General features: G+C 48.7%; 1 protein-coding gene across 1 annotated transcript in view; it reads left to right on the forward strand.

Annotated features, from left to right (window-relative positions):
* The window catches only part of wnt3a (wingless-type MMTV integration site family, member 3A), an 85,475-nt gene that overhangs the window by 66,275 nt on the left and 1,441 nt on the right, over positions 1–17,759 (forward strand). The window contains exons 2-3 of the mRNA XM_055664882.1: positions 6,470–6,711; positions 16,428–16,693. Of these exons, the coding sequence (XP_055520857.1) occupies positions 6,470–6,711; positions 16,428–16,693 (508 nt within the window). The remainder of the gene's footprint in view (positions 1–6,469; positions 6,712–16,427; positions 16,694–17,759) is intronic.

Below are 17,759 nucleotides of genomic sequence, written 5' to 3' on the forward strand. Positions count from 1 at the left end.
ACATGACTTCAGAATTAAGGGACAGAAGTTTAGGGGTAACATGAGGGGGAACTTCTTTACTCAGAGAGTGGTAGCTGTGTGGAATGAGCTTCCAGTGGAAGTGGTGGAGGCAGGTTCGTTGGTATCATTTAAAATAAATTGGATAGGCATATGGATGAGAAGGGAATGGAGGGTTATGGTATATGAGTGCAGGCAGGTGGGACTAACGGAAAATAATTGTTCGGCACGGACTTGTAGGGCTGAGATGGCCTAGTTTCCGTGCTGTAATTGTTATATGGTTATATGGTTATATAAAGCAAAATCTAAACTGCGGCGACTGACCTTTGCAAAATGACATGAAGAATGTTGACGTACCAGTTTCTGAGGGTAAGAAATCGGCAGAATTGCATGAACTAAAATCGGTGGAACAGAAATACAGTCATGGGCAGGCCACAGTGCATTATCCCAGACCAGCAGCACAACGAAAAAGCCAAGAGATCTTGTTGCATGCACCCTGCACAGAGATAAATACGAATATCAGGTTGGGATGTCTGCCCTTCCATTAACCTCACCTCGCATTCCCAATCTGACCTTTCTGTCCTGGGCCTCCTCCACTGTCAGAGTGAAGCCCAGCGCATATTGCACCTTATATAAGATTGTTAAGGGCTTGGTCATGCTAGAGGGCCCGAAACGTTGCCTATTTCCTTCGCTCCATAGATGCTGCTGCACCCTCTGAGTTTCTCCAGCATTTTTGGCTACCCTAGAGGCAGGAAACATGTTCCTGATGTTGGGGGAGTCCATAACCAGGGGCCACACAGTTTAAGAATAAGGGGTAAGCCATTTAGAATGGAGACGAGGAAACACTTTTTCTCACAGAGAGTGATGAGTGTGGAATTTTCTGCCTCAGAGGGTGGTGGAGGCAGGTTCTCTGGATGCTTTCAAGAGAGAGTTAGGTAGGGCTCTTAAAAATATCAGAGTCAGGGGATATGGGGAGAAGGCAGGAACGGGGTATTGATTGGGGATGATCAGCCATGATCACGTTGAATGGCGGTGCTGGATCGAAGGGCCGAATGGCCTACTCCTGCACCTATTGTCTATTGTCTATTGTCTATTGTCTCATTTCGCTTAGGTAGTTTACACCCCAGCGGTATGAACATTGAATTCTCTAACTTCAGATAGCCCTTGCTTTCCCCCTCTCTCTATCCCCTACCATTCCCCAGTTCTCCCACTAGTCTTACTGTCACCGACTACATTTTATCTTTGTCCCGCCCCCTCCCCTGTCATCAGCCTGAAGAAGGGTCTCAACCCGAAACATCGCCCATCCCTTCTCTCCAGAGACGCTGCCTGTCCCGCTGAGTTACTCCAGCATTTTGGGTCTACCTTCGATTTAAACCAGCATCTGCAGTTCCTTCTTACACAAACCTCACCACTACCACAGTTCCTCGGACCTCTACAAGGCATAAGGTCATCAGTCATAGGAGCAGAATTTGGCCATTCGGCCCATTCAATCGTGGCTGATCTATCTTTCCCCTTCAACCCCATTCTCATGCATTCTCCCCATAACCCCTGACACCCGTACTAATCAAGAACCTTATCAACCTTTGCTTTAGCCAGTCTAATGCACCAGTCCAAATGGTATTGGCCAGGTCTCCCCATCAACCTCTGGCATTGCAGAGAAAAATAAAAATGCCTGAAATTCATTAGCTCGTACGACAGCAGCAGAATGAGGCCATTCAGCCCATAACCCCTGACACCCGTACTAATCAAGACCCTAGGAATATTCAATATTAAAATACCCCAAGACGGCCTCTGCAGGCGTCTGTGGCAATGAAGTCCTCAGATTCACCACCCTCTGACAAAAGAAATTCCTCCTCATCTCCTTTCTAAAGGTAAGTCCTTTTATTCTGGGGCTATAGCCTTCTAGTCCTAGACTCTCCCACTAGTGGAAACATCTTCTCCACATCCACTCTATCCAGGCCTTTCACTATTCGGTAAGTTTCAATGAGGTCCCCCCCCTCATTCTTCTAAACTCCAGCGAGTACAGGCCCGGTGCTGTTTAACGTTCATCGTACAACATACATTACCTAGGAGAAGTATTGGCAGATGTTTACAGAATGCTGCTTGGATTAGGGAGTATTGATTATGTGGGACAGGCCCTTTGGGTGGAAAAGAACTGCAGATGCAGGTTTAAACCAAAGGTAGACACAAATTGTCCCGCTGAGTTAGCCCCAGCATTTTGTGTCTACCTTCGATTTAAACCAGCATCTGCAGTTCTTTTCCACCTAAAGGACCTGTCCCACTTGCCGATTTTTTTGGCAACTGCCGACATCATTAACTGACGTATCAGGTCACCAAAAAATTCGCGGCGTGAGGCAGCGTGACGACGTATTAACGCGCAGTGTTTTTTTAAGTGTCGCAACATTTTTTTTGTCACCGCTGGATTTTGAAATGTTCTTGAAACTTGATTTGTTTTTTTCTGGAACATCAGACATTGCGCAGAGAACTGACAGAAGTACATCAAATTATGCGGAACAAAGAAACATAGACAAATAGGTGCAGGAGTAAGCCCTTCGGCCCTTCGAGCCAGCACCACCATTCATGGCTGATCATCTAAAATCAGTACCCCGGTCCTGATGCTTTTCCCCCCATATTCCTTGATTCCGTTAGCCCTAAGAGCTACATCTAAAGAGCCTGTTCCACTTGGGCGACAATCTGCGAGTTCTGGCGAGTTTGCCCTCGACTCATACTCGCAGCATGGTTGACATGAGGTCGTAGGAGGTCTTCGTAACTCTCCTTCATGCTCGAGAGTGGGCTCCACGTACTCGAGGCCTCAGTTAGGCCGCGGCGTTTTTTTCAATGTTAGAAAATGCTTGCGAGTGAAAAAGGTCGCCATGGAAAAAATCGATACTTTTTTAACTCGTAGGTTTAGTCGTAGTAGGTCGGCATGTTAGTCGTAGATAATCGAGGGTAGTCGAAGGTAGTTGTAGATAGTCTTCATCATAGTCAAAGGGAGGTTGAAGGAGGTCGTCTTCACTCTCCACTATTCGGTGTCCCATTTTCCCGAAGCTAGTCGTAGTTAGTCGAAGCTGGTCTTCAACATAGTCGAAGGAGGTTGAAGGAGGTCTTCAACGTCATTTTTTCAAACTCTTCTAAACTCGCCAATTAGGTCGCCCAAGTGGGACAGCCCCTTAATAACTCCCTTTAGAAAACGTCCAGTGAATTGGCCTCCACTGCCTTCTGTGGCAGAGAATTCCACAGATTCACAACTCACTGGGTGAAAAAGTTTTTCCTCATCTCAGTCTTGAATGGCCTAGCCCTTATTCCTAAACTGTGGCTCCTGGTTCTGAACTACCCTAGGTGTCACAAAATTAAAAAATAAGGGGGAGGCCATTTAGGACGGAGATGAGGCAAAAAGAGAGGCATAGATCGGATATGTAGTCAGAACCTTTATCCCAGGATGGAAATGTCAAACATAAGAGGGCACTGCTTCAAGTTGTGAGGGGAAAAGTCAAAGTCAAATTTATTCGTCACATGCACCAACGAAGGTGCAGTGAAATGAATTCACCAGCAGCGATACACTTAAAAAGAACACACAATACACAATAGAATTTAACACAAACATCCACCACAGCATTCTTCACCGTGGTGGAAGGCACAAAGTTCAGTCAGTCCTCCTCCTTGTTCACCCGTGGTCCGGACCATGAATCCTCCGTAGTCGCTGCTACGGATGGCCCGATGTACAGGCCCTCTCGTCGGGATGATTTGAAACTCCGACGTCGGGATGTTCAAACACACTTGGAGTGCCCGAAATCGGCGCTTACTTACCAGAGACCGCGGCTTCAGGAGTTTGAAGGAGATGTGTGGGGCAGGTTATTTCCCACGGAATTAAATGATGAGGCATAGAGGGGGGTGAACATAGAACGTAGAAGAGTTCAGCGCAGGAACAGGAACTCCAGCCCACAATGTTCGCACTGAACATGACGCCAAGCTATACTAATCTCGAGCGTCACTTGTAGCCAAGGTCCGGAGGGCAAGGGGACTGGTGACGGGTTCAAGAGAGTGGGCAGGGCTGAAGATGTCCTGGTTGGGTTGCTCCTAGGCCTGGCCAAGCCGGCCATCCGCGATTCACGGCGCCAACTAGGTGGAAGAGGGCTTTGCCCGAGCCGGATGCTTGCCTGTTTACCAGGGTTACGACCGTGACTTTGCGCGCACCCTATCCAACTCATGAACCGATGATCGGCCGTGAGAAGGAGGAGGGGTGGAGGTGGTGTCGGCGGTAAGCGAAGGTCCGAAGGTCGGACAGCTGGCCGGGCTACCGACCGATGGGGCCACGGGCGAGGCGCTGCTGCTGCTGCTGCTGCTGCACTCCACGGGCTGCACTACGTCGGGACGGGTGAGGCGGGGCCGGACGTGGCGCTCCGACCCGACAGTCCCCTCGACCCGAGCAGTAGCGGTCAAATACTGGACAAGGGCGGTCCCGTACGGGACAAACCAATTTAGCCCAATATACGGGATGTCCCGGCTAATACAGGACAGTTGGCAACCCTAGTCAACATGTATAGTCTTTCCGCTGTTTAGATAGCATGCAGAAAAAAAGCTTTTCACCGTACCTCGGTACATGTGACATTAACTATACTAAACTGAACTACATGTTCAGGAAGGAACTGCAGATGCTGGTTTATAACGAAGATGGACACAAAATGCTGGAGTAACTCAGCAGGTCAGGCAGCTTCTCTGGAGAGAATGAATAGGTGACGTTTTGGGTCAGAACCCTTCTTCAGATTGAGGAAGGTTTCTGAAGAAGGGATCTGACCCGAAACATCACCTATTCCTTCTCTCCACAGACACTGCCTGACCCTCTGAGTTACTTCAGCATATCCTGTCTATCTTCTAAAGCTAACTCCATTGACACCATCTACACCTCACGCTGCCTCGGCTAGGCCAGCAGCATCATCAATGACCAGTCGCGCCCCGGCCACTCCCTCTTCTCCCCTCTCCCATCGGGCAAAAGGTATAGAAGTGTGAAATTGCACACCTATTTCTTCGGACCTTATGACCTCCAGATTCAGGGACAGTTTCTTCTCTGAGGTAGCATGTATTGTCTCTCTGCTGACTGGTTAGCACGCAACAAAAGCTTTGCACTGCACCTCGGTACACGTGACACTAAGCTCAAAGTAAATGTTCTATGTTCTAAGAAATTGTGAGAAAGTTCATCCCCCCTTCCATGTTGAATCTGTGGAATTCTAGGCCACAGACAGCTGTGGAGGCCAAGTCCGTGGATATATTTAAGGCAGAGATAGATAGATTATTTATTAGTACGGGTGTCAGAGGTTATGGGAAGAAGGCAGGAGAATGGGGTTGGGAGGGAGAGATAGATCTGCCATGATTGAATGGCGGAGTAGACTTGATGGGCTGAGTGGCCTAATTCTACTCCTGTCACCAATAACATGACCTTATCCCGAGATTTCACTCAGCATTGGCCCGACTGACATAATCAAGGACTTGTCCCACCCCGGCCATTCCTTCATCTCCCTGCTCCCGCTCAGCAGAAGGTATAGGAGCTTGAAAGCGCGCACCACCAGACTCAGGAACAGCTTCTTCCCCTCTGTTATCAGGCTTCTGAACGGCCCTTCCATAAGCTAGGGTGCTGTCCGATTCACCTCTACCCCATTGCGGACATTGGACTTTGTCTGTGGAACTGGTGCGCTACAATGCTGAGAACTATATTCTGCACTCTGTATCTTCCCCTTTGCTCCACCTTTAGTTTAGTTTAGTTTAGTTTTAGAGATACAGCATGGAAACAGGTCCTTCGGCCCACCGGCTTAATGCCGACCAGCGATCCCCGCACATTAACACTTTCCGACACCCTCTAGGACTATTTTTAGATTTCCCAAGTCAATTAACCTACACATGTCTTTGGAGTGTGGGAGGAAACAATAAACAATAGACAATAGGTGCAGGAGTAGGCCATTTGGCCCTTCGAGCCAGCACCGCCATTCAATGTGATCATGACTGATCATCCCCGATCAGTACCCCGTTCCTGCCTTCTCCCCATATCCCCTGACTCCGCTATCTTCACGAGCCCTATCTAGCTTTCTCTTGAAAGCATCCAGGGAACTGGCCTCCAGAGAATGCCATAGACTCACCACTCTCTGTGAGAAAAAGTGTTTCCTCGTCTCCGTTCTAAATGGCTTACCCCTTATTCTCAAACTGTGTGGCCCCTGGTTCTGGACTCCCCCAACCCCCAACCGAAGATCTCGGAGGAAACCCACACAGGTCACGGGGAGAAGATACAAACTCCGTGCAGACAGCACCCATAGTCGGGATCGAACCCGGGTCTCCGGCGCTGCGTTCGCTGTAAGGCAGCAACACTACCACTGCGCCACCGTGATCGGCATATTGTACTTGAGTTTGGATTGATTATATTTATATATAGACCTTCCTGCGGCTACTGTCAACGAGAGGATTTTTCTCTGCTTTCCCCGGGCAGGTCGCTGGCCGTCAGACATCAATACTCCACGCTGGCAACTCACCCCATCCTGTGCGGAAGCATCCCCGGACTGGTGCCCAAGCAACTGCGCTTCTGCCGCAACTACATGGAGATCATGCCCAGCGTGGCCCAGGGGGTGAAGATTGGCATTCAGGAATGCCAGCATCAGTTCCGCGGGAGAAGGTGGAACTGCACCACCATCGAGGATAATTTGGCAATCTTCGGGCCCGTCTTGGACAAAGGTAACTCACTTCCCGCAAGCTGGAAAACGTATCCCCCCCCAGCCCACAGTCATTCCTTCTTAGAAACGTAGAAACATAGAAAATAGGTGCAGGAGTAGGCCATTCAGCCCATCGAGCCAGCACCGCCATTCAATATGATAGACAAAAGACAATAGGAGCAGGAGTCGGCCATTCGGCCCTTCGAGCCAGCACCGCCATTCAATGTGATAATGGCTGATCATCCCCAATCAGTACCCCGTTCCTGCCTTCTCCCCATATCCCCGGACTCCGCTATCGTTAAGAGCCCTATCTAGCTCTCTCTTGAAAGTATCCAGAGAACCGGCCTCCACCGCCCTTTGAGGCAGAGAATTCCACAGACTCACAACTCTCTGTATTTTTAGAAAGTGTTTCCTCGTCTCCGTACTAAATGGCTTACTCCTTATTCTTAAACTGTGGCCCCTGATGATCATGGCTGATCATCCAGAATCAGCACCCCGTTCCTGATTTCTCTCCATATCCCTTCATTCCAATAGACAATAGGCAATAGGTGCAGGAGTAGGCTATTTGGCCCTTCGAGCCTGCACCGCCATTCAATGTGATCACGGCTGATCATCCAGAATCGGTACCCCATTCCTGCTTTCTCCCCATTTCCCTTGATTCCAATAGCCCCAAGAGCTCTATCTAACTCTCTAGATTACATCCAGAGAATTGGCCACCTCTGCCTTCTGTGGCAGAGAATTCAACAGATTCGCAGCTCTCTGGGTGAAAATGTTTTTCCTCATCTCAGTCCTAAATGGCCTATCTCTTCTTTTTTTAACTGTGACCCCTGGTTCTGGACTCCCCCGACATCGGGAACATTTTTCCTACATCCAGCCTGTCTAATCCTTTAAAAATGTTATATGCTTCTTTAAGGTCCGCTCTCATCCTTCTAAAATCCAGTGAATTCAAGCCCTTCTTCTCCCCGCTCCCGTCCGGCAGAAGGTCCAGGAGCTTGAAAGCGCTCACCACCAGACTCAGGAACAGCTTCTTCCCCTCTGTTATCAGGCTTCTGAACGGCCCTTCCATAAGCTAGGGTACTGTCCGATTCACCTCTACCCCATTGCGGACAATGGACTTTGTCTGATGACACACTTGCAGATGACACAAAGCTGGGTGGCAGTGTGAACTGTCAGGAGGATGCTATGAGAATGCAGGGTGACTTGGACAGGTTGGGGGAGTGGGCAGATGCATGGCAGAAGCAGTTTAATGTGGATAAATGTGAGGTTATCCACTTTGCTAGCAAAAACAGGAAGGCATATTACTATCTAAATGGCGTCAAGTTGGGAAAAAGGGAAGTACAACGGGATCTGGGGGTCCTTGTTCATCAGTCAGTGAAAGTAAGCATGCAGGTACAGCAGGTAGTGAAGAAAGCGAATGGCATGTTGGTCTTTATAACAAGAGGAGTTGAGTACAGGTGCAAAGAGGTCCTTTTGCAGTTGTACAGGGCCCTGGTGAGACCACACCTGGAGAGGGATCTGGGAATAATTGTGCACAGTTCCCTGAAAGTGGAATCTCATGTAGATAGGGTGGTAAAGAAAGCTTTTGGTGTGCTGGCCTTTATAAATCAGAGCATTGAGTATGGAAGTTAGGATGAAATGTTAAAATTGTACAAGGCATTGGTGAGGCCAATTCTGGAGTACAATTTTGGTCGCCTAATTATAGGAAGGACGTCAACAAAATAGAGAGAGTACAGAGGAGATTTACTAGAATGTTGCCTGGGTTTCAGCAACTAAGTTACTGAGAAAGGTTGAACAAGTTAGGGCTTTATTCTTTGGAGCGCAGAAGGTTAAGGGGGGGGGGCTTGATAGAGGTCTTTAAAATGATGAGAGGGATAGACAGAGTTGATGTGGACAAGCTTTTCCCACTGAGAATAGGGAAGATTCAAACAAGAGGACATGACTTGAGAATTACGGGACAGAAGTTTAGGGGTAACATGAGGGGGAACTTCTTTACTCAGAGTGGTGGCTGTGTGGAATGAGCTTCCAGTGAAGGTGGTGGAGGCAGGTTTGTTTTTATCATTTAAAAATAAATTGGATAGTTATATGGACGGGAAAGGAATGGAGGGTTATGGTCTGAACGCAGGTGTATGGCACTAGGGGAGAATACATGTTCGGCACGGACTAGAAGGGTCGAGATGGCCTGTTTCCGTGCTGTAATTGTTATATGGTTATATGGTTATTGTGTGCAGTTTTGGTCCCCTAATTTGAGGAAGGACATTCTTGCCATTGAGGGAGTGCTGCGTAGGTTTACAAGGTTAATTCCCGGGATGGCGGGACTGTCATATGCTGAGTAAATGGAGCGTCTGGGCTTGTACACTCTGGAGTTTAGAAGGATGAGAGGATATCGTATTGAAATATATAAGATTGTTACAGGTTTGGACACAATAGAGGCAGGAAACATGTTCCTGGTGTTGGGGGGAGTCCAGAACCAGGGGCCACAGTTAAAGAATAAGGGGTAAGCCATTTAGAACGGAGACGAGGAAACACTTTTTCTCACAGAGAATTGTGAGTCTGTGGAATTCTCTGCCTCAGAGGGCGGTGGAGGCCAGTTCTCTGGATACTTTCAAGAGAGAGCTTGATAGGGCTCTTAAAGATAGCGGAGTCAGGGGATCAGGGGAGAAGGCAGGAACGGGGTATTGATTGGGGATGATCACATTGAATGGCAGTGCTGGCTCGAAGGGTTGAATGGCCTACTCCTGCACCTATTGTCTATTGTCTAGTGTCTATTGTCTATTGTCTCTGAAACTGGTGCGCTACAATGCTGAGAACTACATTCTGCACTCTGTATCTTCCCCTTTGCTCCACCTATTCAACCTGAGTTTGACTCGATTGAACCTGCGGATAGTATTATTATATCTGATTGGATAGCAAGCACAATGAAGAATTTCACTGCACCTTGCTACAGGTGACAGTATTAAACCTAAACCTATCAGCATGGACTGTGTGAAAACAAGATTACGATACAACGTAGAACATAGAATGGTACACCTTCTCCGGACAGGCCTTTCAGCTCACTTTGTCTGTGCCAAATGTGGATGCCAAAATGGGGAGGCTGGTGGGGGGTAGGGGGGAGTTGGATTCACGGGAGGTTGGTCTTGGAGGGGAGGAGCTGCTCAAACTGCGGAGCATCCTGGACAATACAGCTCACCCCCCTCCGTGACACAGTGGTCAACCTGAGGAGCACCTTCAGCAACAGACTGGTCCCACCAAGATGCAGCACAGAACTCCACAGGAGATCCTTCTTCCTTTGTGGCTATCAAACTGTACAACTCCTGCCCCTTCTGTCGTAGGGTAGACTGAGACTGACTCCCCTTCCCCCCCCCCCCCCCCCCCCTAATATTTGCATATCCCCAACCTTTCCACTCGTCACTTCAATTTCATGTTTCATGTATTTTGTGTTTTTATGACTGTTGGCCGATCAATTTCCCTCCTGGGATAAATAAAGTTCTATCGTATCATTAGGGCACGTGATCCGTATCTCTCCATCCATTCGCTGTATGTCCATGTCTGCCTATCCTAAAGCCTTGATAACGCCATTATGGTATCTGCCTCTGCCACCACCCCAGGCAGCGCGTTCCAGGCATTAACCACTCTCTGTGTAAAAAACTTCCCCCGCACATCACCTTTAGCTTTGCCCCTCTCACCTTAAAGCGATGCACTTCGGTATTAGATATTGCCAACCCTGGGACCATGGTTCGGACTGTCTGTCTAGCCTGCCTGACTAATTACTGACTCCTCCTATCACCACGGATGAAAACAACTTTTTCATCCTTACTAATGCCAGTCACGGTGGCGCAGCGGTAGAGTTACAGCGAATGCAGCGGCGGAGACCCGGGTACGATCCCGACTACGGGTGCTGTCTATACGGAGTTTGTAAGTTCTCCCCGTGACCTGCGCGGGGTTTCTCCGAAATCTTCGGTTTCCTCCCACACTCCAAAGACGTGCAGGTTTGATGGGGTATTTGGCTTGGTAAATGTAAAAATTGTCAATAGACAATAGACAATAGGTGCAGGAGTTGGCCATTCGGCCCATTCGAGCCAGCACCGCCATTCAATGTGATCATGGCTGATCATCCCCAATCAGTCCCCTATTCCTGCCTTCTCCCCATATCCACTGACTCCGCTATTTTTAAGAGCCCTATCTAGCTCTCTCTTGAAAGCATCCATAGAACCTGCCTCCACCGTTCTCTGAGGCAGAGAATTCCACAGACACTCACTTGTCCCCAGTGTGTGTAGGATAGTGTTAATGCTCGAGGGTCGTTGATCGGCACGGACCCAGTGGGCCGAAGGGCCTGTTTCCGCGCTGTATCTCTAAACTAAACCAAACTAAACTTATTTCCTGCCTGTGAACCCACTTCAGGCGCTTTGACCCATTGGGAAAATTGGTTGAACTTTAAGGGAGACACAAGGAACTGCAGGTGCCGGAGTTTTGAGTAAAACGCAAAGTGCTGGAGGAACTCAGCGGGTCAGGCAGCTCCTGTGGTGGGAATGGACAGGTGATGTCTTGGGTCGGGATGCTTCTTCAGACTGATGGAGTTGTGGGGGTGTGCAGGGGGGGGGGGAATATGGAAAAGAGAGGGGTGGGGGGGCACGACAAAGCGGGCAAGTGATAGATGGATACATATTCTCTTTCTGCTGATTGGTTAGCACGCAGCAAAAGCTTTTCCCTGTACATGTGGCAATAAACTGAACTGAACTAAATTCATAAGAAATAGGAGTAGAATTAGGCCATTCGGCCCATCATCTGCTCCACCATTCAATCATGGCTGATCAATCTTTCAAAACTCTTTAGATTCTGGAGTAGTTCCAGAGGATTGGCGGGTAGCAAACGTAACCCCACTTTTTAAGAAGGGAGGGAGAGAGAAAACGGGGAATTACAGACCAGTTAGCCTAACATCGGTAGTGGGGAAACTGCTAGAGTCAGTTATTAAAGATGGGATAGCAGCACATTTGGAAAGTGGTGAAATCATTGGACAAAGTCAGCATGGATTTACGAAAGGTAAATCATGTCTGACGAATCTTATAGAATTTTTCGAGGATGTAACTAGTAGCGTGGATAGGGGAGAACCAGTGGATGTGGTGTATCTGGACTTCCAGAAGGCTTTCGACAAGGTCCCACATAAGAGATTAGTATACAAACTTAAAGCACATGGCATTGGGGGTTCAGTATTGATGTGGATAGAGAACTGGCTGGCAAAGAGTAGGAGTAAACGGGTCCTTTTCACAATGGCAGGCAGTGACTAGTGGGGTACCGCAAGGCTCAGTACTGGGACCCCCAGCTATTTACAATATATATTAATGATCTGGATGAGGGAATTGAAGGCAATATCTCCAAGTTTGCGGATGACACTAAGCTGGGGGGCAGTGTTAGGTGTGTGGAGGATGCTAGGAGACTGCAAGGTGACTTGGATAGGCTGGGTGAGTGGGCAAATGTTTGGCAGATGCAGTTTAATGTGGATAAATGTGAGGTTTTCTATTTTGGTGGCAAAAACGGTAAGGAAAGCAGATTATTATCTAAACGGTGGCCGATTGGGAAAGGGGGAGATGCAGCGAGACCTGGGTGTCATGGTACACCAGTCATTGAAGGTAGGCATGCAGGTGCAGCAGGCAGTAAAGAAAGCGAATGGCATGTTGGCTTTCATAGCAAGAGGATTTGAGTATAGGAGCAGGGAGGTTCTACTGCAGTTGTATAGGGTCTTGGTGAGACCACACCTGGAGTATTGCGTACAGTTTTGGTCTCCAAATCTGAGGAAGGACATTATTGCCATAGAGGGAGTGCAGAGACGGTTCACCAGACTGATTCCTGGGATGGCAGGACTGTCTTATGAAGAAAGACTGGATAGACTTGGTTTATATTCTCTAGAATTTAGGAGATTGAGAGGGGATCTTATAGAAACTTACAAAATTCTTAAGGGGTTGGACAGGCTAGATGCAGGAAGATTGTTCCCGATGTTGGGGAAGTCCAGGACAAGGGGTCACAGCTTAAGGATAAGGGGGAAATCCTTTAAAACCGAGATGAGGAGAACTTTTTTCACACAGAGAGTGGTGAATCTCTGGAACTCTCTGCAACAGAGGGTAGTTGAGGCCAGTTCATTGGCTATATTTAAGAGGGAGTTAGATGTGGCCCTTGTGGCCAAGGGGATCAGAGGGTATGGAGAGAAGGCAGGTACGGGATACTGAGTTGGATGATCAGCCATGATCATATTAAATGGCGGTGCAGGCTCGAAGGGCCGAATGGCCTACTCCTGCACCTAATTTCTATGTTTTCTATGTTTCTATCTCTCCCTCCTAACCCCATTCTCCTGTCTTCTCCCCATAACCTCTGACACCCGTACTAATCAAAAATCTATCTACCTCCACCTTAAAAATATCCACTGACTTGGCCTCCACAGCCTTCTGTGGCAAAGAATTCCACAGATTCACCACCCTCTGACTAAAGAAATTCCTCCTCATCTCCTTCCTAAAAGAAGATCCATTAATAGGAGGGGTTTGAATGGCGGATGAGTGGAATAAGTGACAAAGGCTAGAGGTGACAAAATAGTGACAGATAAGGAGGATTGAAAGCGGAGGGAGGGATATGGGTGGGAACAGGCATTGTCGGTGGGGTGGCTGAGGGACTCGAACATGGAAGAAAAAGGTGTGCACAGAGGTGGGGGAGGCACAGGAAACAGAGAGGGGGAAGTGGGAGAGGGGAGAATTGGAGGATCTAATGTTCATACTGTTGGGTTGTAATGGGAATGTGAGGTGCTGTTCCTCCAGTTTGCATGTGGCCTCACCCTGGCAATGGAGGTGCCCTGGGACACAAACAGCAGTCATTGAGTGATACAGCATGGAAACAGGCCCTTCGGCCCAACTTCCCCACACCGGTCAAAAGATCCCAGCTACATTAGTCCCACCTGCCTGCATTTGGCCCATATCCTAATTTGAGGAAGGACATTCTTGCTATTGAAGGAGTGCAGCGTAGGTTTACAAGGTTAATTCCCGGGATGGCAGACTGTCATATGCTGGGAGAATGGAGCGGCTGGGCTTGTACACTCTGGAGTTTAGAAGGATGAGAGGAGATCTTATTGAAACATATAAGATAGTTAAGGGCTTGGACACGCTAGAGGCAGGAAACATGTTCCCGATGTTGGGGGAGTCCAGAACCAGGGGCCACAGTTTAAGAATAAGGAGTAAGCCATTTAGAACGGAGACGAGGAAACACTTTTTCTCACAGAGAGTGGTGAGTCTGTGGAATTCTCTGCCCCGGTGGTGTAGGCAGGTTCTCTGGATGCTTTCAAGAGAGAACTAGATAGGGCTCTTAAAAATAGCGGAGTCAGGGGATATGGGGAGTAGGCAGGAACGGGGTACTGATTGGGGAAGATCAGCCATGATCACATCGAAAGGCCAAATGGCCTACTCCTGCACCTATTGTCCATTGTCTATTGTGTATTATCCCTCCAAACCTGTCCTATACATGGATATATATATATTGGATATATCCTATCCAAACCTGTCCTTATACCTGTCTAACTGTTTCTTAAATGTTGTGATAATCCCAGCCTCAACTACCTCCTCTGGCAGCTTGTTCCATACACCCACCACCCTTTGTGTGAAAACGTTACCCCTCAGATTCCTATTAAATCTTTTCCCCTTGATCTTGAACCTATGTCCTCTGGTCCACGATTCCCCTACTCTGGGCAAGAGACTCTGTGCATCTACCCAATCTATTCCTCTCATGGTCCAGTGTGGGAATGGTAAGGGGGGGGGATTTAGTTTTGGATAGATAGGATAAAAAATAAATAGCATCGCTCTTATTCTTATGGAATGTTCTAAATGACCCATATCCTCCATGCCCTGCATATCCATGTGCTTATCTAAAAGCCTCTTAAACACCACTATCGTATGTGCCTCCACCACCACTAACCCACCTCCACCACCAACCCTGGCAGCAGTGCTTCCACACCTCAAAAAAAATATTCCTGGCGCCATTTTCAATTGTGATGGGGCTGATGGGCCTCCCCCAACTGCGCAGTAAATGGTTGTAAATATACAGGCACAAACGTTTTTTCCGCAAATCATCCCGCGGGCACGATTGGACCTTTTGCTATTTCCCCGCGAGTGCGCAGTGGGCCCGGATTCTGCACGTGCGCAGTTGGGGGGGCTGTCGCACATGCGCCGTTCAGAAAGGCTCACCCGAGCCGGGAAATTTCCCGAAATTATTTCATTTCCCTAAAATTACCCGAAGACAATTTCCCGAATTTCCTTCAAAGTGGAAACACTGCCTGGCAGCGCGTTCCAGGCACCACTGTGGGAGAAAAAACGTGGAAAAACCACAATCATCCTTCCCCCCTCAGAAGAATAATATGTTCAGGTTTGGTCACCTTGTTATAGGAACGATGTATCCATTAGTGCGAGAGTCCAGGACTAGAGGACACAGCCTCAGAATTAAAGGATGTTCCTTTAGGAAGGAGATGAAGAGGAAGGGAATGGGAAGAATGTAGCGACTGATCTTATTGAAACATATAAGATTATTAAGGGATTGGACATGCAAGAGGCAGCAAACATTTTCCCGATGTTGGGGGAGTCCAGAGCCACAGTTTAAGAATAAGGGGTAAGCCATTTAGAACGGAGACGAGGAAACACTTTTTCACCCAGAGAGATGTGAATCTGTGGAATTCTCTGCCTCAGAAGGCAGTGGAGGCCGATTCACAGGATGTTTTCAAGAGAGAGTTAGATTCAGCTCTTAGGGCTAACGGAATCAAGGGATATGGGGAGAAGGCAGGAACGGGCTACTGATTGTGGATGATCAGCCATGATCACAGTGAATGGCAGTGCTGGCTCGAAGGACCGAATGGCCTACTCCTGCATTTTCTGTCTATTGTCTTTTGCCTATTGAATTTCTTTAGTCAGAGGGTGGTGAATCTGTGGAATTCTTTGCCACAGAAGACCAGCCTTTCCACCATTGACTCCATCTACACATCACGCTGTCTCGGGAAAGCAGCCAACATAGTCAGAGACTTGTCCCACCCCAGTCATTCCCTCTTCTCCCCGCTCCCGACCGGAAGAAGATACAGAAATTTGAAAGCCCTTCCCCTCTGTTATCAGGCTTCTGACCGGCCCTTCCATATGCTAGGGTACTGTCCCATTCACCTCTGCCCCATTGCGGACATTGGACTTTGTCTGTGGAACTGGTGCGCTACAATGCTGAGACCTATATTCTGCACTCTGTATCTTCCCCTTTGCTCTACCTATTGTACTGGAGTTTGACTTGTCTGTATTAATGCCGAATATTACCTGATCTGGGGAAGGGGGGATACGAAGATAAGGAAGTGTAAGGTGTGAGAAGGAGACATCAAAGGGGATGGAGTTCAAGCAAAATGCAGAATAGATCATTGTTAGCGAGGAGAAGTTGACAACAAAGCAAACAGAGATAAAATGTAATCAGGGACTTCATCAGCCTGAAAAGTTCAATGTGTGTGTGGCTGTACATATATATACATATATACATACACATACACAGGAGGGTCTTGACCTGAAACGTCACCTGTTCCTTCTCTCCAGAGATGTTGCCTGTCCCGCTGAGTTACTCCAGCATTTTGTGCCTATCTTCGGTTTAAACCAGCATCTGCAGTTCCTTCTGAGACATCGCTTGACTGTTGCCCATTGGTGTGAGTTTTAGTGATAGACCTGTGACATCTCTCTCTCTCTCTGTGTCCAGCCACGCGGGAGTCGGCCTTTGTCCACGCCGTTGCGTCCGCCGGTGTCGCCTTCTCCATCACCCGCTTCTGCGCGGAGGGCACGGCCAACATCTGCGGCTGCGACGGGCGGCACAAGGGGCAGCCGGGCGAAGGCTGGAAGTGGGGCGGCTGCAGCGAGGACGTGGAGTTCGGCGGCATGGTGTCGCGGGAGTTCGCCGACGCCCGGGAGAACCGACCCGACGCTCGGTCCGCCATGAACCGGCACAACAACGAGGCCGGCCGCATGGTGAGGCCTGCCGCGGGGGTGGGGGGGGTTGGGAGGCAGGGCCGATTCCCGGACATCAGCCGCTTACAGCGCGAGGGTCACGAAGAACCAGGCATCAGATCTCCACTCCGCATCAATACCCCGTCCCTGCCTTCTCCCCATAACCCCTGACTCCGCTATCTTTAGGAGCCCTATCTAACTCTCTCTTGAAAGTATCCAGAGAACCGGCCTCCACCGCCCTCTGAGGCAGAGAATTCCACAGACTCACAACTCTCTGTGAGAAAAAGTGTTTCCTCGTCTCCGTTCTAAATGGTTTACTCCTTATTCTAAAACTGTGGCCCCTGGTTCTGGACTCCCCCAACATCGGGAACATGTTTCCTGCCTCTAGTGTGTCCAAACCCTAACAATCTTCTATGTTTCAATAAGATCCCCTCTCATCCTTCTAAACTCCAGAGTGTACAAGCCCAGCCGCTCCATTCTCTCAGCATATGTCAGTCCCGCCATCCCGGAAATTAACCTGGTGAACCTATGCTGCACTCCCTCAATAGGAAGAATGTCCTTCCTCAAATTAGGGGACCAAAATTGCACACAATACTCCAGGTGTGGTCTCACTAGGGCCTTGTACAACTGTAGAAGGGTCTCGATCCGAAGCGTCACCTATTCCCTCGCTCCATAGATGCTGCCTCACCCGCTGAGTTTCACCAGCATTTTTATCTACCTGCATCTGGAGGTGGGCGTTTTCACACTTCTGTACCTCTTGCCTGATGGGAGAGGGGAGTAGAGGGAGGGATAGCCCTGTCCCACGGTACGAGTTCATTCCAAGAACTCACCCGAGTTTTTAAAAAATCAAACTCGTGGTAAGCACGGAGAATGAATGTAGCGGGTACGTCGGAGCTCGGGGACGTCTCTTAGCGGCTCGTAATGCTAACGGCAGGTCGCTAACGGCAGGTAAGCGCGGGAAGACTCGTGAAGATTTTTCAACACGTTGAAAAATGTCCACGAGAGCCCCGAGTACCGACGAGTGGCCATTACCGTAAATCTCCGAGTTCAAATCAGGGCAAACTCGGGAGAGCTCTTGGAATGAACT

The sequence above is a fragment of the Leucoraja erinacea genome, chromosome 49 (assembly GCF_028641065.1).
Source record: "Leucoraja erinacea ecotype New England chromosome 49, Leri_hhj_1, whole genome shotgun sequence".
NCBI classification, from domain to species: domain Eukaryota; kingdom Metazoa; phylum Chordata; class Chondrichthyes; order Rajiformes; family Rajidae; genus Leucoraja; species Leucoraja erinaceus.